The 26931-nt window shown below is 42.7% G+C and overlaps 2 protein-coding genes across 7 annotated transcripts in view; one reads left to right on the forward strand and one right to left on the reverse strand.

The window, feature by feature from the left end:
• Positions 1-12437, reverse strand: part of LOC147021352 (uncharacterized) — a 39789-nt gene extending 27352 nt beyond the window's left edge. Inside the window, exon 1 of one of the 3 annotated variants that reach the window (XR_015060765.1) lies at positions 12319-12437. Coding sequence is in view for 1 of the 3 variants with exons in the window: in XM_085891223.1 (XP_085747349.1) it covers positions 9066-9680 (615 nt within the window). In the remaining 2 variants the exon portion in view is untranslated. The other 2 variants (XR_015060767.1, XM_085891223.1) reach the window with 2 other exon arrangements.
• Positions 1-26931, forward strand: part of LOC147021351 (sal-like protein 1) — a 135406-nt gene that overhangs the window by 27386 nt on the left and 81089 nt on the right. For 2 of the 4 annotated variants that reach the window (XM_085891219.1, XM_085891220.1), the window contains exon 1: positions 11578-12213. The exons of 1 other annotated variant lie outside the window; for it this stretch is intronic. In XM_085891219.1, coding sequence (XP_085747345.1) covers positions 12156-12213 — 58 coding nt within the window. In that variant the 5' untranslated portion in view covers positions 11578-12155. Of the gene's footprint in view, positions 1-11575; positions 12214-26931 lie in introns of those variants that run through there. One more of the 4 variants, XM_085891221.1, reaches the window with a different exon arrangement.

A 26931-nucleotide genomic window follows, 5' to 3' on the forward strand; every position in this document is an offset into this window, starting at 1 on the left:
GGAGTACCGGCGGAAAGTGGACGCAGCGACGTGCTGTTCTGGCACATGCTCCCTGACCTGACACTGACACTGACACTGACACTGACACTGACACTGACACTGACACTGACACTGACACTGACACTGACACTGACACACACACACACACACACACACACACACACACACACACACACACACACACACACACACACACACACACACACACACACACACTGATTAGTATAGATGAGGAAATACCACCTGTCACTTCGCTGACAGGAATACTAAGTGGGGGGAGAAAAAGAGGGGGGGCGAGGGTGAGGAGCTGGAGGGGGAAAGGGAGAGGAGGGTGGGAAAGCGAGGAGGGGTGGAGAAGCGAGGAGGGGTAGAGGAGGGAGGGAGAGTGAGGAGTGGTGAGGGAAGGGAAGGCAGTGTGAGGGGAAGGGAAGAGCAATAAAACATACCCAAACAGCAACTTTTTTTTTAACCACCGGGTTCTATATAAACCGGGCGGTAGGATTTAAAACACATGCTATCCACCTGGCAAAGGCCTGCCTCCATGCATGCTGGTGCATTTTGCAACCTTTGCACACTTCCATTCGTCTCACTCCGAATCGGATTCATACGTGCTACACTCTGGGGAAGCTGTTTTAAATTCAAACCTAAACCGTCAGTCCTAGACAGTCCCCATAACGGCATAACAGATAATGAGGGGTGGGGATGAGAGGGAGGGGAGGGGTGGGAGAGTGAGAGAGGAGAAGGATAGAGTTGGGAGGAGGGTGAAAGGAGAGAGGGGAGCGAGAGAGGAGGGGAGAAAGAAAGGAAGGGGGGATGGGAAAAGAGGAGAGGTTGGAGGGAGATAGTAGGTCGGGGAGAGCAAGGAGGGAGAAGGGGTGGGGTAGCAAGGAGGGATGAGGAAGGGGGGAGGAGCTATGAAACCGGGAAGAACAAGGAATGGGGGGTGGGGAGAGTGACACTTCACCAAACATCGCTATACATTCCTGGAGTGGGTGTGGGAGCGAGAGGAGAGGGGGAGGGGGTTTGGGAGGAAGCAAGCGTGAAGGGAGGGGTTCTTGATTTGTGTTTGGCAGTGGGATTTGTGGAGGATGGGGGTGGAGGGAGATAGTGCAGGATTGAACAAAATAGGGTACATTAATACAACATGCAGAGACCGCTGGTGGAGGTCCATGGGTGTGGATAAGGGAGGAGGTTTGGAAGGAGGATAGCATGAGGGGAGGGGAATGCAGTGAGTGGGGAGGGAAAGGAATGCAGTGAGAGGGGAGAGGAAGGAATGCAGTGAGAGGGGATGGAAGGGAACGCAGCAAGAGGGGAGGGAAGGGAAGGCAGTGGAAGGGAAAGAAAGGCAGTGAGAGGGGAGGGAAGGGAAAGCACCAAGAGGGGAGGGAGGAGAAGGCAGTGCGAGGGGGTGGGGGAAGCAATGTGAGGGGTGGAGGCAGTGGCTTCCTCTTCACCATGCAGGAATTTGGATATGGTCTGGCCACACAACGGTCTGTCCTTCAAAAGACACAACCCAATCTTTAACATCTACAAGCAAGTACTTGCAGACAAGACACCTGAGTGAATGTCCCCCCCTTAGGTCAGAATACTACCTGTAAAGCACCAGGTGACAAGTTTGTCATTGGATTTCGTTCTGTCGGGGATCAACACCAGAATGGACAATTCAGAGGCAAATACACTAACAGAGCTATCCTGCAATCACAGATTTAAACCTTTGTCGTGTTAATCATTTATTGTAAGTGTGAACGAGTTAAGCAATTGCAAGTGGACAAACTGTCGTCTTTCTACAAGCAAAAGTACCAACGAAGCCGATTTTTTTTGTGTTACATGGTCGAGGCTCATGGAAGAGCTATAAATATTCGACATGGAGTAAATAACCAACAAAACCTCCTTTCAATTCCTTCTTATCCTGTTTCATCTGAAGAGTAAAAGATACCTTTAATTGCGAACGCAGTGAGCTTCATACTTAATGCGTGCACATGAGAGAATAGGAAACAACAACAACACAATACCCCTGGCAATTTGGAATCCGTGTCGTTGGCTATGACCTTTTGCTTCCGGTTGTTTTTAACGCTGTGCGGTGTATAAACACGATTGGGTTTTATTTCTATTTTATGAATATTACTTAACGCCTGCACATGAGAGAATAAGAAACAACAAAAACAACACAATACCCTGGCAATTGTGAATCCGTGTCATTGGCTATGACCATTTTGCTTCCATTTTTGTTTTGTTTCTGTTTTTTTTTTTTTTTTTTGTTTCCGGTTTTTGTCATGGGGAATGATGCATGCCGGGAGATAAAGGCATCGTCGGAGACATGAAAGACCCAAATAATATCAGACATGGTGTATATTTCCTCCACTGATTTTAATAAAGATATCTCAAACATCATCAAAAAATAATTTTTAATCGTGATTTAAGTTATTTGATCGCTGATCCCGAATCCAGGCCGAAGTAACTGGAAATTGCGTATGCAGTTGTGAACAAGTTATAGGTAAAGTCAGAAGCGAATGTAAGAAGAATACTACGTTCAATCTAGTATTTTTTTTTTAGATGAGATCCTGTTCTAGGCGGTGTAGTTGTCGTTGTGAAGATAATGTTGAAGATTTTTTTTTTTTCAGATGTGATCCTGTTCTAGGCAGTGTAGTTGTCGTTGTCAAGGTAATGTTAAGGTAATATTTATTTTTTCATAGCAAAAAGACTTTAATTTGATATATTTAAGAAGCGAATGCAAGAAGAATTCTACGTTCGCTTCTGGGCTTTGCCTATTCAATATTAGCGAACGTAGTGAGCTTCATACTTAACGTGTGCACATGAGAGAATAGGAAACAACAACACAATACTCTGGCAATTTGGAATCAGTGTCGTTGGCTATGACCCTTTTGCTTCCGGTTTTTTGTTTTTGCTTCCGGTTTTTGTCATGGGGAATGATGCATGCCGGGAGATAAAGACATCGTGGGAGACGTGAAAGACCCAAATATCAGACATGGTGTATATTTCCTCCACTGATTTTAATAAAGATATCTCCCGCATCATCAAAAAATATTTTTTTAATCGCGATTTACGTTATTTGATCGCTGATCCCAAATCCAGGCCGAAGTAACCGGAAATTGCGAATACAGTTGTGAACAAGTTATAGGTAAAGTCAGAAGCGAATGTAAGAAGAATTTTACGTTCGCTTCTTGGCTTTGCCTATTCCATATTAACTTGGTCTACTTGGTATAACATTAATACCGATTATCGAGGATCAAGGAACACAAAGAAAAGCATATATCCCTACCCCCTTCATCACATCAAAGAATACCACAAAAAAACACACCTTCTTCCCTCCAACACCAAACAATCAACCCCACCACCCTTCCCGATTACATCAACATTCCCACTAACCCTAAGGACAGAGAACCTTGATCACTAGGGCAGGAGGCATGAGGGATAGAATGCTTGATTGGATATGCAGACTTGAACTTCGATGGGGATTTCAACAGGTACCCATCAGATAGACAACAGGTATAACATGCATTATACAGAGGTAAGTGATAACTATAGCAATATCTTAACAGTTTACTATTTTAGTCTTTGCTTTTGCCTCATGATGCTGTGACCTGAGGTTCGAATCCTTCATATTATTGACACTATATTAATTTGTATCCATCCATCCATTGGGACCATCTTCTGTGCAGAGCATTGGTGCTGCCAAAGCAGTCTCCATGGTTATTGGGCACAATCCTCGACGGGTCACCACTCCGACACAGACAGTCGCCATTAATTTGTATATTGTCTCCAGATGTCCTTGCTATTCAGTTTAGAGTACAATGACGTCTCTCAATGCAATTGTTAAGGATATTGGCATGACTGGTAGGTAGCTTGGATATGGATCAATGATTGTATACCTGTGTAGTGATTGTTATGTCTGTAAGAGTCTCATCAAAAGGTGAATGGACTGTTGGTGTTTGTTCCTTCTTCACCTTGCAATTCTCAGCACTCCCCCCCCCCCAACCTTAACCCCCAATATATCTAATACTAGACGACCCATGAACCCGTTGGGTTCCCGTTGTGACAGCAGTTGATGAAAAAAATCATTAAAAAAAGAAAACAAGATAGCTCCAGCGAACTATACCGCTGAGGTTGTTTGCATTGATTAAATACTCCTGAAGAGTACTTCACTGAATCGGGAATTGATTTTTTAATAATTTTTTTCGTTGCCCGATTTGAACGAAACTTGATACTGCACGCCGCAGGCGAATGGTGAGTAAGGTGGCACTAAAAGATTTGCGCTATCGTGTACCGTTTTGGCTGTATTTCGGGAACATGCATACATACATGATGAGAGTTTTAGTAATATATAGATAGATATAAAGCTTTTATAACCAATGACTGACTGACTCACTGACTGATATTAAAAATTGGTACTTTCCTGGGTGACATAGAAAGCTGAAATTTTGCATGTGGATGGACATCGAAGCCCGTACACCGGAAAAAAAAAATCACAGAATCGTCGGACAACATTCATAAATGAAACTATAAATAAATGAAAAATAAAAGCAAGTGAGTGACCCGAGACAATGAGGAAGCACGGTTCGTATGCTTACACAATGTGTAAGCACACCCCACTAGTATGTAATATGTGTATGTGTGTATGTATGTACTGATGCCGAAGCAGTAAGTTTCCTGGCAAGGATTGTGCTAGGTGGTTTTCCATTGCCGTCCCAGTGTTGTTTGTCTATGCTCTACCGTTTTAGATGTTGAGTTTTAAGCAAGGAGGCAGCATGGACCATGTTTAACATCTTTAGTATGACTCGGTCAGGGTTCAAACCGTCGATCACCCAGACTCAGACCGGACGCTCGAACCGTTCGTTACACCACCGAGTCTGGTTTTATGTACATAATTGTATATTACACCGGTGATGTGTGTGTGTGTATATATATATATATATATATATATATATATATATATATATATATATATATATATATATATATATATATATATATATACATATATCCCTGCACTTTCCCCAATGGTTCTCCTCCCCACTCTCCCCAACTCCCCCAACCCCCTCCCCCAAAGATCGATAAAATTGGAAATTGGGTTGATGTGGTTTTAATGTCGCGCAGGTCTGATGGGCCAAATGGCTTTCTCCTGCGTCCAAGTTCCTTTCATTTAATAAATAACTTTGTGAAACACCTTGACGTATGATAATTGATCAGTAAGGCCATGGCCGAGCACGATGCATAAAAATGAAATAACGATTATTCTTCATTTAAAATGTGAAAATTGTTCTCAAAGTACGAAGTCATTAATCATGATGATGTTTATTGAATTATCATTAAAAAAGTTCCATACATTATATCTGAGACTCGCTGTTGATGTGACATTTGAAGTGTTATCATAAACAAGAGGAAATTATAAATGGATTGATGGAATTTAATTGATACGAGTGCAATATTTATTTGAACCAAAGGATAGTAAACTAATAGAGTAAAAGATATGTTTATATAATCTAGTTTATTTCTTACACTACACTCCACACTAATTAGTTTACTAACTACACCACACACAACACCACACTCACCACACCACACCACATTACACTATACCACGTTAAACTACACTACACACTAACCACACTACACTGTGCTACACACTTATCACATTACACTACACTACACACAAACTACACGACACACTTTACACAATGCACCACACCACACTACACTACACCCCATTACACGACACACTAACCACACTACACTACACCCCATTACACGACACACTATAACTACACTACACCCCATTACACGACACACTAACCACACTACACTACACCACGCTGCATGACACCACACCACATTGCACTACACTACACACACAACACTACACCACGTTAAACTCCACTACACACTAACCACACCACACCCCATAACACTACACTACACACTACACTGTGCTACACACTAACCACATTACACTACACCACGCTGCATGACACTGCACCACATTGCACTACACCACACACACTACACCACGTTAAACTCCATGACACACTAACCACACTCCACCTATTACACTACACTACACACTAAACACACTATACTGTGCTCCACACTAACATTACACTACACTACACACTAACCACATTACACACTTAACACACTGCACCACACCACATTACACAATACTACACCACATTGAAATACACTACACACTAAAACACATTACACTACACATACTAACCACACTCAACTACATGACACTCACAACATCACATTACACTACAGGACACTCACTACATTACATTACACTACATGACACTCACAACATCACATTACACGACATGACACTCATAACATCACATTACACGACATGACCTTCATAACATCACATTACACTACAGGACACTCACTGCATTACATTACACGACATGACACTCATAGCATCACATTACACTACAGGACACTCACTGCATTACATTACACGACATGACACTCATAACATCACATTACACTACAGGACACTCACTGCATTACATTACACGACATGACACTCATAGCATCACATTACACTACATGACACTCACTGCATTACATTACACGACATGACACTAATAGCATCACATTACACTACATGACACTCATAACATCACATTACACGACATGACACTCACAACATCACATTACATGACATGACACTCATAACATCACATTACACGACATGACCTTCATAACATCACATTACACTACATGACACTCATAACCTCACATTACACTACAGGACATTCACTACATTACATTACACTACATGACACTCATAACATCACATTACACTACAGGACACTCACTACATTACATTACACTACATGACACTCACAACATCACATTGTACGACATGGCCTTCATAACATCACATTACACTACAGGACACTCACTACATTACATTACACTACATGACACTCATAACATCACATTACACTACATGACACTCACTACATTACATTACACTACATGACACTCACTACACTACGTGACACTCATAACATCACATTAGACTACAGGACACTCACAACATCACATTACACTACAGGACACATACTCACCACACTCCACTACACAACGCTACACCACATCACATTATATTATATTAACACACACACACACACACACACACACACACACACACACACACACACACACACACACACACACACACACACACACACACACACACACACACACACACACACACACACACACACACACACACCCCTTTCCATCCCTCCATCATTGTTTGTGATCGATAACGAGGTAAACTTCTTGTTTTTATAACTTATACTTCATCGTTCCCATTTTAATAAGTTTGCATCATCGTTGTTGTTGTTGATGACACGAAAGTTTGTTGCAGATCATCTTGTTGGCGACATGTTTGAAAGTTTTAAACATTTCGTACAAACGGAACCACATTAATCAAAAGTTTCTTCTCTCAATACTATCTGTCCCTTGTCTAAGTCTCCCATCTTCTAATCCTTCTCTTTCCCATTTCCCATCTCCCAAAATGCCATCCTCTCTCTCTCTCTCTCTCCACCCCCACCCCCACATCTCCCTTCCCTTTTGACCAATTCCGACATCCCAACTTCTCACATTTGTTTTCTTGCCCTAATTCCTGGATGTTTCCCTAACAGCTATCACGACGGGAAGAAATGCTTCAACAAAACGACTAAATGGCATGAACAATGGAGTCTATGATGAAACGTGTGATTGTGACGTTTAATCACCGATCAACAATGGACACGTTTTATGACGGACACATGATGATGAAAACAGCTTGTCTGTGCTTCATGTGGGATAACAAACATGGCGCGGCCTTTGGACAAGTCACTTTAACATCCCCCCCTCCCCTCGCGATTCTTCCGGATTTTCGTCCTTATCTGATCCCACCCCCCCACCCCCACCCCCACTCCCACTCCCACTCCCCCACCCCCACCCAGCATCCCCTCCCATCGGCCCTTCCACTCCATTCCTTCTTAGTCTCATCTCGTCTCTCTCTCTCTCTCTCTCTACTTGCTCCCATGGCCCTCTTTTTACACCCTCCCCATCGACACCGATCCATCACGAGCATTCCCTTCCGCCACACTCCATGCACTCAGGACATCACCACCAGCAGCAGCACCCTGTCCAACAACACACACTCGAGGCTTCAAATTAATGGCAGGACAAACTGACCTGGACCAACAGAGCCAGAGTGAGTGTCCACGTTCTCCTTATCATTCCATCATGGTCTTGCGTTTTGATCGCGGACATTATACGATGGAACAATGAATTATACAATGAAGAAATCAAAATAAATCGATCATCATATAACGGAACAATGAATTATTTTATTAATAAATTAAATAAATCAATCAATCATCTAATCAAACAATGAATTATTGATTAATAAATTTAATCAATCATCTAATCAAACAATGAATTGTATAATTAATAAATTTAATCAATCAATCATCTAATGAAACAATGAATTGTATAATTAATAAATTAAATAAATCGATCATCATATATTGGAACAATGAATTGTATAATTAATAAATTAAATAAATCGATCATCATATCATGGAACAATGAATTGTATAAATAATAAATTAAAAAAATCAATCATCGAATCAAACAATGAATTGTAGAATTAATAAATTAAATAAATCAATCATCGAATCAAACAATGAATTATATAATTAATAAATTAAATAAATCAATCATCCAATCAAACAATGAATTATATAATTAATAAATTAAATCAATCAATCGTTATATCATCGAATCGTCTCTGCCTGAAATTAATAAGGTCAGGTTCGAATCCCTTTCACACGTCGTCAGGGTGGACCGTGTCCCTTTCACACGTCGGAGGGGTGGACCGTGTCCCTTTCACACGTCGGAGGGGTGGACCGTGTCCCTTTCACACGTCGGAGGGGTGGACCGTGTCCCTTGCACACGTCGGAGGGGTGGACCGTGTACCTTGCACACATCCGAGGGGTGGACCGTGTCCCTTGCACACGTCGGAGGGGTGGACCGTGTACCTTGCACGCATCGGAGAGGTGGACCGTGTCCCTTGCACGCGTCGGAGGGGTGGACCGCGTCCCTTGCACACGTCGGAGGGGTGGACCGTGTACCTTGCACACGTCGGAGAGGTGGACCGTTCCCTTGCACACGTCGGAGAGGTGGACCGTGTTCCTTGCACACTTCGGATAGGTAGACCATGTCCCTTGCACACATTGGAGAGGTGGACCGTGTCCCTTGCACACGTCGGAGAGGTGGACCGTGTCCCTTGCACACGTCGGAGGGGTGGACCATGTCCCTTGCACACATTGGAGAGGTGGACCATGTCCCTTGCACACGTCGGAGAGGTGGACCGTGTCCCTTGCACACGTCGGAGAGGTGGACCGTGTCCCTTGCACACGTCGGAGAGGTGGACCGTGTCCCTTGCACACGTCGGAGGGGTGGACCATGTCCCTTGCACACGTTGGAGAGGTGGACCGTGTCCCTTGCACACGTTGGAGAGGTGGACCGTGTCCCTTGCACATGTTGGAGAGGTGGACCGTGTCCCTTGCACACGTCGGAGAGGTGGACCGTGTCCCTTGCACACGTCGGAGGGGTGGACCGTGTCCCTTGCACACGTCGGAGGGGTGGACCATGTCCCTTGCACACGTCGGAGGGGTGTACCATGTCCCTTGCACACGTAAGAGAGGTGGACCGTGTCTCTTTCACAAGTGCAAGTCTTTATGAGCTCACCGAGCTTCATTTTGAGAAAGTGCGATGGCCGTGTGGACCTTCAGGGAACTACAAGTCCATATTGGGAGGCGACATACGTCCCGTCATGAAGTGCACATCTAAGGGGGTACTTCATGAAGTGGACATGACCCTCAGGCTGGACCACGAGTACGAAGTGGTGGTGTTGACCCATGTAGCGGTGAAATGATCACGGGAGTCCCAAATAAAGGTCTCCGCAGGTTCTTGTACCACAACCTCGACCGATGGTTATAAAGTGTGGACCTTTGGGCTGCACTATTAAACATGGACATGTGGAGGACATGTCGGTCATCAATAATCAACGACGTTGAGGGTCTTGCCATTAACCAGAGTGTATCGTTCACGAGGAATAAACAGCAAGGGAAGAGGGAGCCGCCATTAGGTAAATGATGAGACGGTAATTATAATTGGAGCGGATTAATTAAATCCCACCCCTCCTCCCCCCCTTCCCCTCCACGCCCCGCCCCTTACCGATTGCTCAAACGTGCACAGAACATGACAGGGGGCACTCGTGAATGTGCTGCAGGTCTGAGTCTCCCCCCCCCCCCAACATGCACAAACATCATATGATGATGATCATGAAGAGAACAAATGGTGGACCCAGACTACCCGCGACGGATCTGAGGGTCACAGAGTCGGATCGTTTGATAAGAGGTATTTACATCATTTATAGATCAATAATTATATATTTAACTTTCTCGATTATTAATTGTTAAACTTATCGATTAACAATTATTTATTTTAAAGATTAATAATTAATTTACGGATCGATCATTATTTCATTTATGGATTAATAATTATTTCATTGACGGATTAATAATAATCATTAATATCAAACTCTGTTTCCATTGTTCTCAAGGCCTTCCATGAGCGCGACCCGATGTTTTGTGAAGTACCGCAATGGCGACCTTCTGTCCCAGTTTGTTTAAACGGACCACCGGACGTTTCCGAAGTGTATCCCCAACCCCCACCCCAAACTACTCTCCCCCCAACCCCACCCCCAAATTACTCTCCCCCAACCCCCACCCCCAAACTACTCTCCCCCAACCCCCACCCCCAAATTACTCTCCCCCAACCCCCACCCCCAAATTACTCCCCCCCCCCCCACGTCTCCCGACGCTCATCCGATTCCTGTAGGTCGCAAACATCAGCAACACCCACAAGTTTTGATGAAGACGTTAATATTGGTCTCTCCGCGTCTGAATTCCCACCGCACCCACGTACCTGTGTGCGTGTGTGTGTACGTGTGTGCGTGTGTGTGTGTGTGTACGTGTGTGCGTGTGTGTACGTGTGTGTGCGTGTGTGTGTGTGTGTGTGTGTACGTGTGTGTACGTGTGTGTGTGTGTGTATGTGTGTGTGCGCGTGTGTAGGTGTGTGTGCGTGTGTGTACGTGTGTGTACGTGTGTGTAGGTGTGCGTGTGTGTAGGTGTGTGTACGTGTGTGTAGGTGTGTGTGCGTGTGTGTAGGTGTGTGTACGTGTGTGTGCGTGTGTGTGTAGGTGTGTGTAGGTGTGTGTGCCCTACTCTCTCCCGTTCTGAACAAACTCCCACGATGTTGGCGAAACATTTCTGAAATAAACTTCCATTCGGCCGTAAAACGATCTCGTACATCCGAGTTTACTCGACCCCAACTTCACAACCCCCCCCCCCTATTCTTTCACGTTACCACCTCCACATCCCCACCCCCTCCCTCTCCATTGCTAACACTCCTCCGCCCATCTCTGTCCGTCCACATCAAACGCATCATATGCGCATGTGACAATCCAGGCAGGTTTCATCCGGAATTTCGCTACCCCCCCTACCGCACTCCCTCCCCCTCCCTCTATTACTACAAACATTGTGCCAGTTCGTTATCCGCCCTTTGTAACACGTGCCTCGCTAAACGCTTATTCATTTCCCACTATGTCGCGTTCTTTCTCCACCCCCCGCGTTCTCGACGCCGAATCATTTTGACCCAACGCACGACCCTCTTCCCAGCCGCCCCCCATGCTCTCCGAGCGCCCCCAGGCTCCCCGAGACGAGTTTTCAAACTTTATAATGAACCGGAGGAACGGACACTCCGCCGCTATGACGCGTCGCGCTAATCGCACCCCCTCCCCTCGGAGCACCGCTTTGGCCGCGAGCCAATGGGACACGCCGTCCGGCGCCGCTAATCATCATAATTTATTAATACATGTGGCCAGGCGCGGCCACTCGGAGACGGCACGCAAAGAGAGCTGTCTGTACACATGAGCCGCATGTTCCTCGTCGTGGGATCATCATTATTATCATCATCATCATTATTATCATCATCATCATCATCATCATCACCGCCATTACAGTGCGCTCATCGTTTCAGCCCTTCCCCCCGAGAGGATCAGCATGTCCCGAAGGAAACAGCCCAAACCGCAGCACCTCCTCGCTCTTCGTGAGAGCGGTGGTGAGTTGTCCTCCTCCGCAACTCGTCCGTTTCCTCTTCCTCTCTTTTGTTTCCTCTTGAACCACCGCTCCCCCTCCCCTCCCTCCCCCCCCCGCACCCTCTCACCTCGCGCGCTTCGCTCCAACAAACTTTTTTTTTCCGTTCCCTCGTCCATGTGCTCCGTCCTGCCGAAGAGCGAGGTGTTCAGAACGAAGGTCTAGCGCCACCTTCGGTGATGGTGGAGGGTGAACTGTCCACCTAGACCCGTCGACATCCATTGTTGGACTTAGCTGCCTGTCTGCCTGTCTGTCTGTCGGTTTGTCTGTCTGTCTGTCTGCTTTGTTTGCCACTGCACTCAATAATTTCACATCAGCCAAAGTTTATTTATTTATTTATTTATTTATTCCTTTACTTATTGGAATTACTTATTAATTATTTATTTATTAGACATTTACTTATGTGTTTTTGTTTGTTATTTTTTTGTTTGTTTTTCATTGTCATCATTATTTATTTAAACATTATATGAGCCTGTGTCGCTCTGAGCTGCTATTCTTACTGAGCTGGATTTTGTCCTCTCCAACACGAATTGCTGTCCCTGCTAAACAAGGTAGTGATGGATTTGCAACATGGTTGGCAACAATGCATGATGGATTGGGAGTTTGGGGGTGGGGGTTGGGGGGGAAGGAGGAAGTGGTCGTACTTGTGACCCCCAGCAAAAGAGTCCCCCATCTGGCAAATTGATGTCCATGAATAAAAAAAAAACAAATAAAACTTTATTATCATTATTATTTTTTTACTCCCTCTTTCTCTGAAACTTATTGTATACTTTGTAATGAGCACGAACAATAAGGTGTGTTAATTGTTCTGAACAAAATGAGAGACTTGAACTACTTGATGCAGTGCATGGCCCTGTTCGAGTTTTAAGGATGATGTGATGGAGACTCAACACAAAACATAGATGATGTTGTGAAAAGAGTCTGGACGACGCATCCGAGCGTTCACCATGAATCTTCTGCTTTACGAACAACTTCCATTCGGATACCATGTCCATTCGTGCTGAAATAACGACAATGCATCATTGTAGTGTAAATGGCATTCCAGTGACTGGGTGTAAGAAGCAGGGAAATGCTGGAAAAGCCATTGATTTTGATTTGATTCCATGAAATGGTCATTGTGACATCATCATTCCTTACATCAATCGAACCAGGTTTCTAGTCTCAGTTGATGCCCTCCAGTTTGTGCCCAATGGCTTCCTGTTGTTTCAAACACTTGTTACACTTATTTACCGATACGATTTTTCTTCCAATGGGAAGCCTGTTTACCACCAAACCGTCAATCTGCCAAGTTACACCATTTGGCTGTGACGACATCGTACGATAAAACGAAGTGTTTGCAAAGTCACAAATTTTGTTGTTATCTTTTGGGGTTTCATGCGAAATGGATGTTGATTTGTTTCGGATGTGCTACCCAACAAAGTTGAAGTTCAGCAAAAGAAGGAAAGCACTTTGTGCCAAATGCATTCATTTCTATACATATATATATATATATATATATATATATATATATATATATATATATATATATATATATATATATATATATATATATATATATATTTTATCTCATCGAGCTTTATGCACCCACACTTTATCATCGAGGCTCATGCACGAAGACTTTTTCATCGAGCCTTATGCACCCAGACTTGTTCATGGAGCCTTGTGCACCCAATCTTTATCATGGAGCCTTGTGCACCCAGACTTTATCATGGAGCCTTATGCACCCAGACTTTATCATGGAGCCTTATGCACCCAGACTTTATCATGGAGCCTTATGCACCCAGACTTTATCATGGAGCCTTGTGCACCCAATCTTTATCATGGAGCCTTGTGCACCCAATCTTTATCATCGAGCCTTATGCACCCAGACTTTATCATGGAGCCTTATGCACCCAGACTTTATCATGGAGCCTTGTGCACCCAGACTTTTTCATCGAGCGTTATGCACCCAGACTTTATCATGGAGCCTTGTGCACCCAGACTTTATCATGGAGCCTTGTGCACCCAGACTTTATCATGGAGCCTTGTGCACCCAATCTTTATCATCAAACCTTGTGCACCCAGACTTCATCATCAACCCTTATTCACTCAGACTTTATCATCGAGCCTTATGCACCCAGACTTTATCATGGAGCCTTGTGCACCCAATCTTTATCATCGAGCCTTATGCACCCAGACTTTATCATGGAGCCTTGGGCACCCAATCTTTATCATCGAGCCTTATGCACCCAAATGTTATCATTGAGCCATATGCACCCAGACTTTATCGAATCTTATGCACCCAGACTTTTTCTTTGAGCCTTATGCACCCAATCTTTATCATCAAACCTTGTGCACCCAGACTTCATCATCAACCCTTATTCACTCGGACTTTATCATCGAGCCTTATGCACCCAGACTTTATCATGGAGCCTTGTGCACCCAATCTTTATCATCGAGCCTTATGCACCCAAATGTTATCATTGAGCCATATGCACCCAAACTTTATCATCAAATGTTATGCACCCAATCTTTATCATCGAGCCTTATGCACCCAAACTTCATCATCGAGCCTTATGCACCCAGACTTCATCATCAACCCTTATTCACCCAGACCTTATCATTGAGCCTTATGCACCCAGACTTTATCATGGAGCCTTATGCACCTAGCCTTCATCATCAACCCTTATTCACCCAGACTTTATCATCGATCCTTATGCACCCAGACGTTATCATCGAGCCTTATGCACCCAGACTTTATCACCAACCCTTATTCACCCAGACTCTATCATCAAGCCTTATACACCTAGACTTTTTCGTTGAGCCTCATGCACCCAATCTTGATCATTGAGCCATATGCACCCAAACTTTATCATCGAATGTTCTGCACCCAAACTTTGTTCCCTTGTTTCTGTCGCCATTTTAAGTCTACGCAGCACTTTGTGCCATGTGGGAGACATCGCAGAGTGTTCATATCGTATGAATTCCGAATGCAAATTTGAACGCACACCAGCAATGCTGCGTAAAATGCAATAAAACCACAGTATACGACTAAGGATGTTACAAAGCTGAGGATGATGGAAGGCCTGTTTGAAGAGCTGCAGGCTTGGCCTGCATGGAATGTGGAATTCAGTTCCACAAACATTGTTAAAAAAAAAAAAAACAACAGCACAGAGCCCACAAAACATGATGCTGCATATGAATGGAACATTTGTAATGCTTACTTCTACATTCTTCCTGCAACCATCGTATAAAAGTTGCATTGTAGTCCTTTGTTTTTGAGGTTTTTGTTTTTTTATTAATCCCAACGAGCTATTTGCTATGTTTCATCCCGTCCATCGACTGTATTGAGGAACACTACTCGACAGGAGGGCATCTTATCGTGCTGGAAGCGAGACAGGCCAGCTTCAGGCAACAATCTCAAATTCCTCTTCGTTTTAAGAAACAAGTACCTAAGTGTTCAGATTCTTTTGTTTAGCTTATTTAACCTCCTTGGTTGGGTTAAAAAAAAAAATCAATAAGTGAATGGAATTCCCAATCTTTTCGATGCTTTTCTGCATGCTCTGTTTGCTTATCGAACAGAATGGATAAGCTCAGCGTCCAAATTTGAATTCGAGGATTTGTTTTCGTGGAACTGCAGATTTACAGGCTTGGCATGACGATCAAAAAGTTAAAACCTGTGTAAATTGTAAAGATCTCATGAACATGCAAAACGATATGATGTTCAAGATGCATAATGCGATTAGGTCGGTTCTTTATCTCCAGCGTTTGTGACGACTTGTCATTGTTCAAAAGTGAAATGTGCAAATAACTCCAATGAGTTCGACTGTGCATTTTTAATGGTTCATTTATTCGGATAAATCACCTTTCATAGGTAATGCTTTTATTCCGTCCATTTGATTTGTCATGTTGTTTATGAATTCAACTTTGAATATTAATTTTAATTAATTATCATCTGCCTTGCATGTACTATCCTTTTGATATCAGATTGTGGAGGTAATTATGATGTGCATTTGTGATAATTCTGACTCATCTGTAAAACAATCGCCAAAACGGTTTTATTTAATTTGCCTGTTTGAATATGCTAAGCAGGAAGAAGGCTTGTTAGGGGGGTTGCCGGGGATAGCTTTGCTTAGTGGTATGTGCACTCACTTTTGAACTATCAAGCCAGGGTTTGAATTCCGACTCAGGTGTTTCACATTCACCGATGCATTGATGTGTGCGACGTGTACCGAAGGAATGTTAAGCCAGAGGACCCATCTGCCAACGGTAAGGGCATTGCTCGAATTTAAAGATCCTGCGGTGTCTTTCGGCGAGTTATCGACGGCATCCTGAACAAACGACAAATTATTGACACTTTTAGTGTCGGGCCTGGCCGAGCCGGTTCGAGAAACATTTGGGTCAAAACATTTCTACCCAGCAGATCCCTCAAATTGGGAATAGTCATGGCTGTGTAATAATTAAAATATAAGAAGGAGACCACATATTCAAACTGTCCCATTCTTAATTCTTCATGTGACGCCTTGTAATCACCATGTGACAAATTCATTCTCCTACATTAAAGATCCCACAGTACCTTTCAAAAAGAGTATACAGTTGTGTGCCAGCGTCCTGGCTTAATTTCACATTCCTACCCTAATCTACTGGCCACTGTACCAGCAACCTCAGTAATGATGCAAACAGAAGTCCAAATTCCTAAATGAATTCCAACCAAATGTTGGTTGGACACATTCAATACACATTCAATGCATTTGCAACATAGACAGTTGCAGTGTTGTCTGAGATTTAGCAACCATGCTCGTCTGCAAATTAAAAATAATTGGTTTTCAAAAACGTTATTTATTGAGAAAGGGTTTGTTTGATCTCTGACCAGTCATTTGAGAGTCTCGATAGATCTCAAATGAATAATTTTTTGAAAGCAATTTACTCCTTTTGTGGACAGTGCAATCATAAGCACAGGGCATACAAGGCCTCCTATTGTTGACAAGCTTTTTGATTGTGTGTTCAACTTTAAAATCCTTAAACACTTGAGCATCGCCTACCCCTACCCCATCCATCATCCCCTCTTCCAAACTGCTACCTCGTACAACAACCTGCTTCACGTTTCTTTCATTGAAGTCTATCTATCATCCTTTTTGTTTGCTTTGAATATTTGAAAAGTCTACTCTGTCCTTGTGACACGCAGTGGTATATGTTGTATGCTCGGAGCTGTACTTAAGGTGGTTTGTAATAACATGCCTAACCAAGACTCACAGACTCGTTTAATGACTTTAGCAAATCTGATCCAAGCAATCTGAAATATGACTTGGAATTGAAAACCCATGCCCTGTCGAGGTGGAAGTAATACTGTTGGGCCATTCAGACCCAATAACATTTCACTGATGTCAGGCCACTGCAGAAGGGGTTCAAGGGTGATTCATGGGAGTTTTCTGACAAGTAGCACAAACTTCGAACATGCAAGTTTAATTACTTACAACATCTTCTTGCTGCCATTACCTCATAAAGGCAATTTTAATGCTGAAAACATTTTGTTTCACAATTTGCAACAAACTAACTTCATCATCAAAGCTGTGCCACCAGAGATAGTTTCAACAATTGAAAAAAACCTGCCATTGTTAACGAAAGCCAAGAATGGTCCAAATAGGTTGTTGCATCTTAATGCCGTTTATCAAACTTGTCAAACGGCCTGGCATGCTTAACATCAAATCACGACTGCAAGCAATGCACATTATAACTATTGTCTTGTACTTTAAAACATTTCATTCAAACCTGCTGTGTTCAGAGTTTAAAACTTTTTTTGCTGACCAGATTGTGATCTCAGAGCAAGACAACAATATTTTCGCAATAATGCTGTGGTGGGTTAATTATTAGCTTCAACATGATGCTTCAATGCACGTGGGAAGAATGTGTTAGCTTGTCCAACTATCACCACTGTATTAAAGTTTTAATATGTCCGCAGGCCTTCTTGACTTTCAATTAACTTTCCAACAGCATTGCTATCATTATCTCGCTGCCACACACTGTTCGCAGCAAGTTTACAATCACATGTTTGTGTCTGCGAAATAAACACATTGTCTAGAAAATGCATTGTATCAAGAAAACAGAGGAGTTGGTTATATTTTTGTATCAGGAGAAAGGAGTTGGTTTGTAAAGTTTGTATCAAGAGAAAAGAGAAGTTTGTAAAGTTTGTATCTACAGAAAAGAGGAGTTTGTAAAGTTTGTATCTTGAGAAAAGAGGAGTTTGTAAAGTTTGTAACAAGAGAAAGGAGTTGGTTTGTAAAGTTTGTATTGAGAGAAAAAGGAACTTGTAAAGTTTGTATCAAGAGAAAGGAGTTGGTTTGTAAAGTTTGTATCAAGAGAAAAGAGAAGTTTATAAAGTTTGTATCTAGATAAAAGAGGAGTTTGTAAAGTTTGTATCGAGAGAAAAGTTTGTAAAGTTTGTATCAAGAGAAAGGAGTTGGTTTGTAAAGTTTGTATCTGGAGAAAAGAGGGGTTTGTAAAGTTTGTATCTGGAGAAAAGAGGGGTTTGTAAAGTTTGTATCTGGAGAAAAGAGGGGTTTGTAAAGTTTGTATCTAGAGAAAGGAGGAGTTTGTAAAGTTTGTATTGAGAGGAAAGAGGAGTTTGTAAAGTTTGTATCGAGAGAAAAGAGGAGTTTGTAAAGTTTGTATGCAGAGAAAAGAGTTAGTAAACTTTGTATCAAAAGAAAAGAGGAGTTTGTAATGTTTGTATCAAGAGAAGAGAGTTTGTAAAGTTTGTATTGAGAGAAAAGAGGAGTTTGTAAAGTTTGTATTGAGAGAAAAGAGGAGTTTGTAAGTTTGTATGCAGAGAAAAGAGGAGTTGGTAAACTTTGTATCAAGAGAAAAGAGGAGTTTGTAAAGTTTGTAGCTGGAGAAAAGAAGAGTTTGTATCAAGAGAAAGGAGTTGGTTTGTAAAGTTTGTATTGAGAGAAAAAGGAGTTTCTGAAGTTTGTATCTAGAGAAAAGAAGAGTTTGTAAAGTTTGTATCTGGAGAAAAGAGGAGTTTGTAAAGTTTGTATCTTGAGAAAAGAGGAGTTTGTAAAGTTTGTATCAAGAAAAAGGACATTGTAAAGTTTGTATCAAGAAAAGGAGTTTGTAAAGTTTGTATGTAGAGAAAAGAGGAGTTTGTAAAGTTTGTATTGAGAGAAAAGAAGAGTTTGTAACGTTTGTATGTAGAGAAAAGAGGCCTTTGTAAAGTTTGTATTGAGAGAAAAGAGGAGTTTGTAAAGTTTGTATCTAGGAAAAAAGGAGTTGGTTATGTTTTTATAGTGAGTTGAGGCTCATGGACAAGCTTAAATATATCATACATACGACAATGACAATTGGAGATGTTCACACATTTTAAAATGAATTAGAAGGACATAAGAAGGCAATCCACAAACACATGGGATACGTGATTTGAACCTGTGTTCACTACTTCATGACCCAGGGATTCAACACGAACAGGCCACACAAAGGGCTCGAGCAATAGAGCAAAACGCCGAAAAAACAATTTCACAAGAGATTTCTAAACCTTTTTGCTTCCAACTTCAAAAGTGTGTTTAATGCTTTACCGTATCCTTTACATGCATTGGATGGACCTTTACTAATATTTTTCATGACCAATGTGGATCAGAAAGATTGCCTATGAGTGGATGGGTTCCTTGAAGCAGTGGGGATCGAGGGGTATCTCATCTGGGTGTTGACAGAATAGCACAGGCTTGATAGGCCTAATGGGTCTTCCTGCATTGAACTTCCTTGTGAGTGCATGTGGGAATGATGTATTTTGCTCAGAGTCCTGCATGCTTTGGATGTGATCTGTGCTCATTAAATGGCCTAAAAGACAATACAGCAATCACTTAATCAGCCATGGCGAATATGTACTTGCACATTTCGCTCAAATTGGCGTTTATCACACTTTGGCAGCAAATTACTGAAATATTCTGTGTGGTTAATATTGCTTGTGGGCTCGGTAATTCAGAGTATGTTTTTTGTTTCAGGAAATATTAAGATCGTGCACCTTTTATCTCAAAAAAAAAGTTTTTATCTTTCCGCAACTAAAAGATTTTCAATCAAATTTCCTGAAGCTGTATTGCCATGGTACATTGTCTTGGGTTTGGGTTCAGACTCGGTGCTGTAATGGTAAAAGCATCTGCTCCAAGTCCATGAGGTCAGGGATTCAAATCCTAGTGTAGTCATAACCAAAGACTTAAAATGGTATCTGCTGCTTTACATTCAGCATTTAAAAGCATAAGAGCATGAACAATCACCTTCGGAAACGTCTCACTGAGTGTGGTGAGAAAGGCGATGCCATTGTTGTGACATTGTTGGTACCCAGAGTTCCCCGGGAAATGACAGCACTTCCGCCAAGCTTAGTGGTTGCGTTTGTCTCGTATAACAGTCGTGCGTTGTGTCTCATGTATTTGTCTGTAGATCCTGTAAATAAATAAATAATGAATTCTCTGTCTTGCTTGAAACTGTTTTTTTTTTGCAAGATTTGTAGTCTCTCCTCGTGTATGTGGGAGCGCGTGGGAGAGCCTAGAGGTATGCACACTCCACTCTGAGCGGCCTAGCCTGGGTTCAAATTCGGTCGAGCCTGGGTTTGTGTTGATGTGCATGCCATCCCTTGGATAGATGTTAAGCCGGGCATCCCATCTGGTTGCATTAGTTGGTGAAAGTTAAAGATCCCATGGTGTCGTTTAGTGAATCGTAGGCAAATTATTGGCAGTACTATGAACAAAATTCTTGCCAAAGTCAAACGGCAGGGCAAGCCAGTCAGCTTGAGAAAGACTTTGGCTAGAATGGTTTGCCCCCCCCCCACTGAAACCCCCTCCCTCAACAACTTGAAAACGTTGTTTGGGTGGGGGAGGAGGGGGGGTGTTTGGGGCCCTCACCACGAGGGCCCCTGTGTGTGTAAGTGCGGCGGGAGTTCAACAAGTTCTTCCATCGAGATACTCACAATAGTCTAAGAAACGCCAAGGTTTAATAAATAATCTTTTCCAATACACAAATGTATAATTAGTAACATAAATATTTCCTTACTTATTATGTAAACTAGTGCATTGAAAGGCAGAATGTGTTAGTGTTTTTTTGACCACTGTTAGTGTTAGTATATCATCTGAGAACTTGTTGAATGCTCCTCCTAATTATATTCTGGTTGAAAGTGAAACTACTATTTCCAGCAAGTGGTTTTAATGGCAAAGGGTGAAAGTCCTTCACGTGAGCTGAACTCAAGAGCTGTTTAGACAAAGGCAAATCACCATCATGTCCAGGAATTACATTCACACACGCGCAGAAACAACGTAAACATGTACATTCATTCTAGTTTAGGGTGCTGGTTAGTTTAGCCATCTAAACTGCACTTGCATGACTTCTTATTCTTTCGTATGCAGCACAAGACTGCGGGGTGGGATCATTGTCTGAGGGTGTGGCCGTGCCGCTGATGCAATGCCCTCTGCTGGTTAGGGCAGGAATTTGTAATTTGTCCAGGGTGCCAGCGATAGCTCGCCTACTCTTCACGAAGGAAACCATGAGATCTTTAATGTCCGCCAATTGATGGCGGCAGACGAGACTCCAGTTTAACGCACATTGATAAGTCACCAGGATGACAGTTTATAGCTGCATCGGGATTCAAACCCAGGCTTGACAGCTTAGAGGCAAGTGTGCATACCTCTAGAGTCCAGACCATCCTACCAGCCCCTTTAAAAAGCTCAAAAGGTATTTAATTTACTTTCAACGCGCCATATAATGTATTTTCATGGCAAATTGTGGATACAGTATTCTCTTTCTCTGTTCAATATTTTCTACCCTGTGCGTGTAGCGCAAAGCGGGGGTTAAGCAATCGGTTCACTCTGTCTTCAGGCATCAGTTTATGATCAAGGAAATACTTACTTTAAATTTAAATATATATATATATATATATATATATATATATTTAAACACTGCAGAACACGAATCGGAACAGGAACCTGCTGCTTAGCAGTACCCTGGCTCCGAATTTGGCAAATTGTACGGCGTCTCATTCCGAGTGCGCGTGTGCACTCGCAGTAAGGAAATTCTTTGTTTTAGTCAGTCTGCCTGTCTGCCTGTCTGGCAGTCAAACAAAATTGAAAATCATTCCAAACAGGAAACTCACTGTGTTTCGGGATGTCATAGAGGACACAAACAACAGACACAAAGAACTAATATAACGTGTTAAAAAAAAGGTTGTGTTAGAGATGGTGCACCAACGGCGGTAAACTTTCAGAAAAAGTTTTTTCTTTCTTTTTCTACAGCCTTTAAAACCTTTATTTGATTTCATTTGAATTATATATTTGAACACTAGAACACAGATTGCCTTGTTTGCACTTCCAAAACCTACCATTTAGCAGTAATTTGGCCAAATTTTACACCGTCTCGACCAAGCAAATTTGGCGCGTGTTCTGAGTGCGGAGTAACAGCGAGATTCAGACAAAAATGGCGGCACCTAGCGATGCAACCACTGAGTTAATTTCGTCCAAAGGATCTGTTTGTTCAAATGCATATTATTTTCAAATATATTTCCAGAATCGTCAGTTTCTCCGAGAAGAGTTGGCGAAGCTTCAGCTCTGGACCGTTCCGTTTGACCCATCGGTTTCGAATAGATAGCATCGCACCTGTTATTCAAAGCTCACGAACAAAGCCAATATAAATTGTTCTCGGAAATACAAAGCAGGAGTTTTTAAAAGCTCTTTCCCACGTCCTTTTTCTCAAAACTGCGCAGGATAAGGTGTTCTCTGAAATCTAGAGTTTATTTTTCGCAAATAGTCATAAAAAGTATTTTTGGGGGGGGGGGGGAAGGAGGAGGTCTTCTTTCATAAATTCAGAACTTCCTTAGTTTTTTTTTGGAGGAAGTAGGTGTTTTCTTTTGATTGGATGTTTCCTTTTCCCAATAGTTGTGCAATGACTCGATGTTGACACCAAAGTAAGTGTGCAGCATTTTATTCATGACTCCACATGTCTATAAGGTACCATCTACATATGGCACATGGAGAAGGGGGGAAGTGCGGAATATTTGGATGGAAGAAGAGGAAGAGATGGACCACGGTAGTCGCTATATTTAGGCCGCACTGCATTATGATCAAAAGGCCTTTTCAAATGATCTGCTATTAGTTGATCTCCAAATGATCTGCTATACATCTTGCGCTGCTATTGGTTATCATTTGTATTTGCTGATGGATGCACCAAGTTCTGATGGGGTGGTGTAGATATCGTGCACTTATCTTTGAGCTGCTTAGTCTGGCTTTGATTCATGATGCAACTATAAACTGTTGGATTGGTGTTCCATAGGAAGAGCGTTGCATCACAAAGTGTGCCATGTCTTTGGTGCATGTTGAGCTGGGCGTCCTGTCTGCTCACATTCATTTGTGGACATTAAATATGCCACGGTGTTCTTCACGAAGAGTACGTGAGTTATTCCTGGTATCTAGAACGAATTACAAATTCTTACCCAAGTTGCTTTCAGTTGAACACCAGGTCTGTTCAGCTGGTTTGTGAAGGACTCGGGCCAAAATCTTACTCGCTGACCTCCACACGAAGTTGGGAATAATTGGGGCCATGATAGTCGGACTGTAATGGCAGTAGTAGTTGTACTAATAGTAGTTTATGCCTGGTGTTGGCTTAATGGTTCGGGTGGTGGGCTTGGGATCCTTGGATCCTGAGTTCAAATCCCACTCGGCTGTTGAATTAATACCAGGTGGGGTTGACTCTGCCTGTCATCCTTCCGAGGTCAGCAAAATGAATGCCAGCTTGCTGGTATGCTGTGTCGGAGTGGCGACCCGTTCAGGATTGTTCCCAATAGCCAAGGAGACTGCTTAGGCAGCACCAACGCTCTGTATTGAGTATGATCCCAATGGATGGATGGGTGGAATAGTAGTTTCCGTGTCCACCATCGCACCTGTCATCCACACTGCTCTTATCCATTTGTTTTAATTACCTCCGCCACCAAAGGTGAAGGACGTTGTTTTCACCGCTTTTTGTTTGTCTGTGTACACGATGTCTCAAAAAGTTGTGGACGGATCCGGATTAAATTTTGTGGACAGGTTGGGTGTGTTGCAAGGACGAATTGATTCAATTTTGGTGACAGCTGAATCCGGATCTGGAGAGTAGAATTATTTAATTTTTTAAAGTGATTCTTCACCATTGAGAGATCGGGATAAAAACGATATATTACTCTATAGCATGATATTACAAAAATGTATCGGGCCTGATATGTTCTCGTGGATCAGGCATTACGTGGCGGAGGTATGCGCTCTACCAAGTGCCCTTCTAGTTTTATTATGAGGTTATATTTTTACATTTGTCGAAGGTTCGTTGTGGAGTCTGCACATAAATCCCATGGAGGACACACATTTTAGACATCAGTGTAGTTTTACATGAATTAAAAAGACATTAGTAGAGCATGGACAAACACTTATGGTTTAACAGGATTTGAACCTGGGTTCCTCACACCATGAGCGAGGGTTAAAATGATCCGTGTCGAGGCGAATGTAAGACTAATTAACAATGGCAGAACAGAGTAGCTGAGTGATTTACTTCATATCACTATTAGTATACAGGAAGAGGAAAACCGTATCTGGCACATGTATACGTGTGAGTAACAGCATAATGAAGTAGTTTCTTGATATCACTAGTCACTACATTTCCCTTCTTTTGAAGATAACCATAAAGTTTACCTCCATTGAGTTGTTTAAGATAATACAGTACTCATAAAAGTTCATTTCAGGCAGAATGTTCGTGAAGGTCGTTGGAGTCAATAGCGTTGAAGTAGCGTTCAAGATGTCAAATCCACAGTTTGATGCACAGTTACTGGAGTGTACTTGAATAGTAAGGGATGTAGTTGCAATTTAATTTTCAACTTTGATTAATTAGACCGTTTTCATAGAATTTTTCCTGCAAATATATCGTCAGCATCAAGAATTCGTAATTTCCAGAGAACATTTCAGTGATAAACATTGGAAACAAACACATTGCATGAGTAAACATTTTTCTTGAGCAAATAAAAGATATCATCACTGTTCTCAGTTGCGATGATCATGACTCATTACTGTGGGGAAGAAAAGAAAAAAAAAACTGAAATGTATTCATTGGCATATCCTGCCCGTGGCCAATTCGACCATATATGGTGGTCGTACCGCGTCGTTCGGGGTCTCCGCTGTTTTGGGTTGGCACGAGTCTGCCATGACCTGCGTTGCGGTCACAATCGTGAATTTTGCTTTTTTGGGGACAATTTAGGTTGGTGCTTTCATGTGGTCTGGTCATTGGTCTCCTAAAGTTGGTTTATCTGCATATCAAACATACTTCGGAGGGGGATGGGGGGGGGTCTTTGATTTGGATACATTCAGGCTGTGCACGGTGCTGGCTTCTGCATTGGGAACAGTGTGAGTGTGACTCTGGCTCGACAAGTCACGCAAGTGTGATCTATTGCACCATAGTGTGGTTCTTTAAGGAGTCAGGTCTTATTTGACCTTGGCTCTTGTCGTACCTGGTGATTTTACTTGGAAACCAGGTTTTGTTCTCGAGTGATCAAGAATTCTGACTTTTTGTGCAACACGCAAATGTAGAAGATTTGGACCAGCATGTTCGTCATGGGCATGCTTCATGTTGTCTCCCCTTTCCTCTTGTCATGTGAAAGTTTCTGCAGCTCTCTGCAGTGTCGTATGCGTTGTTGCTCGGTAGGGTGATGTGGACTGGTCTACCAGACATAATTTTGGCTGGTGCAGGTAGGTTTGTGTCTATGGGTGTAGCTCGCAAATTGAGCATAGCTCTGTTGACATATTGACCTGACTGGCAAAATTTCTCCAACACCGACTTAATTGTCCAGACCACTCATTCTGCTAATCCATTGGAGCGAGGATATCACGGTGAAGAGGTTGTATGGTTGATGAACCAGTTGGCACACATGTTGTTGTATGCTTTCCCGATGAATGTTGTAGCGTTGTCCGATACTATCTCCACAGGCACTCCGAGAAGACTGATTGTTGATCCTGTGACTTGTGTGACTGATGTGCTTGAGGTGCTGGTTAACTTGTAAATGACCAGATATTTGGATTGGGAGTCCATAATGATGAGGGAATCTTCACCGTTCAATTCAAACAGGTCAGTTCCCAGCTTGATCCAAGGGGTGATGTGTATTTCATGAGGCTCCATTGGTTCTTTCAGATGTTGAGACTGGTTTTCTTGGTAAGTTTGGCATGATCCACCAAACTTGGCTATGTTGTCATTGATTTTGGGGCAGTATACAGAGTTACGAGTCTGGTCCCCTCCACTCTGAGGTGTCCAAGGTGAAGTTGGCTGAGTATGACAGCATGCATTGACTCAGGTATGAGGACTTGCCTTCCCTTCAAGGTGACACCACTACAAACTCCGAGTTCATCTCTTTATAGAGCCAACATGGTCGCAAGTCATGTGGAAGTTCCTTTATGGATTCTGGCCATCCAGCGAAGACCAGTTGCTGCAGTGCTTTCAGGTCACGTGCTTTCTCCTGCTGCAGTGCATCTTGCTTGCTTCACCCAACATGGACTGTCTACGTCCTGGGTATCTTTTCCATCATTAAAGGTAATGTCATCGACCTTTAAGTCAAGGGATATGTCATCTCACTTTTCTCGTTTAGGCAACCTGCTCGGCGTGTTGGTGAGTATCCTGGAAACCCCTGGCTTACACCTAATGAAGAAGTTGTAGCCTTAAATCT

Source organism: Eptatretus burgeri, chromosome 8 (assembly GCF_056783735.1).
Source record: "Eptatretus burgeri isolate ZD-2024b chromosome 8, Ebu_testis_v1, whole genome shotgun sequence".
Taxonomy (NCBI): Eukaryota; Metazoa; Chordata; class Myxini; order Myxiniformes; family Myxinidae; genus Eptatretus; species Eptatretus burgeri.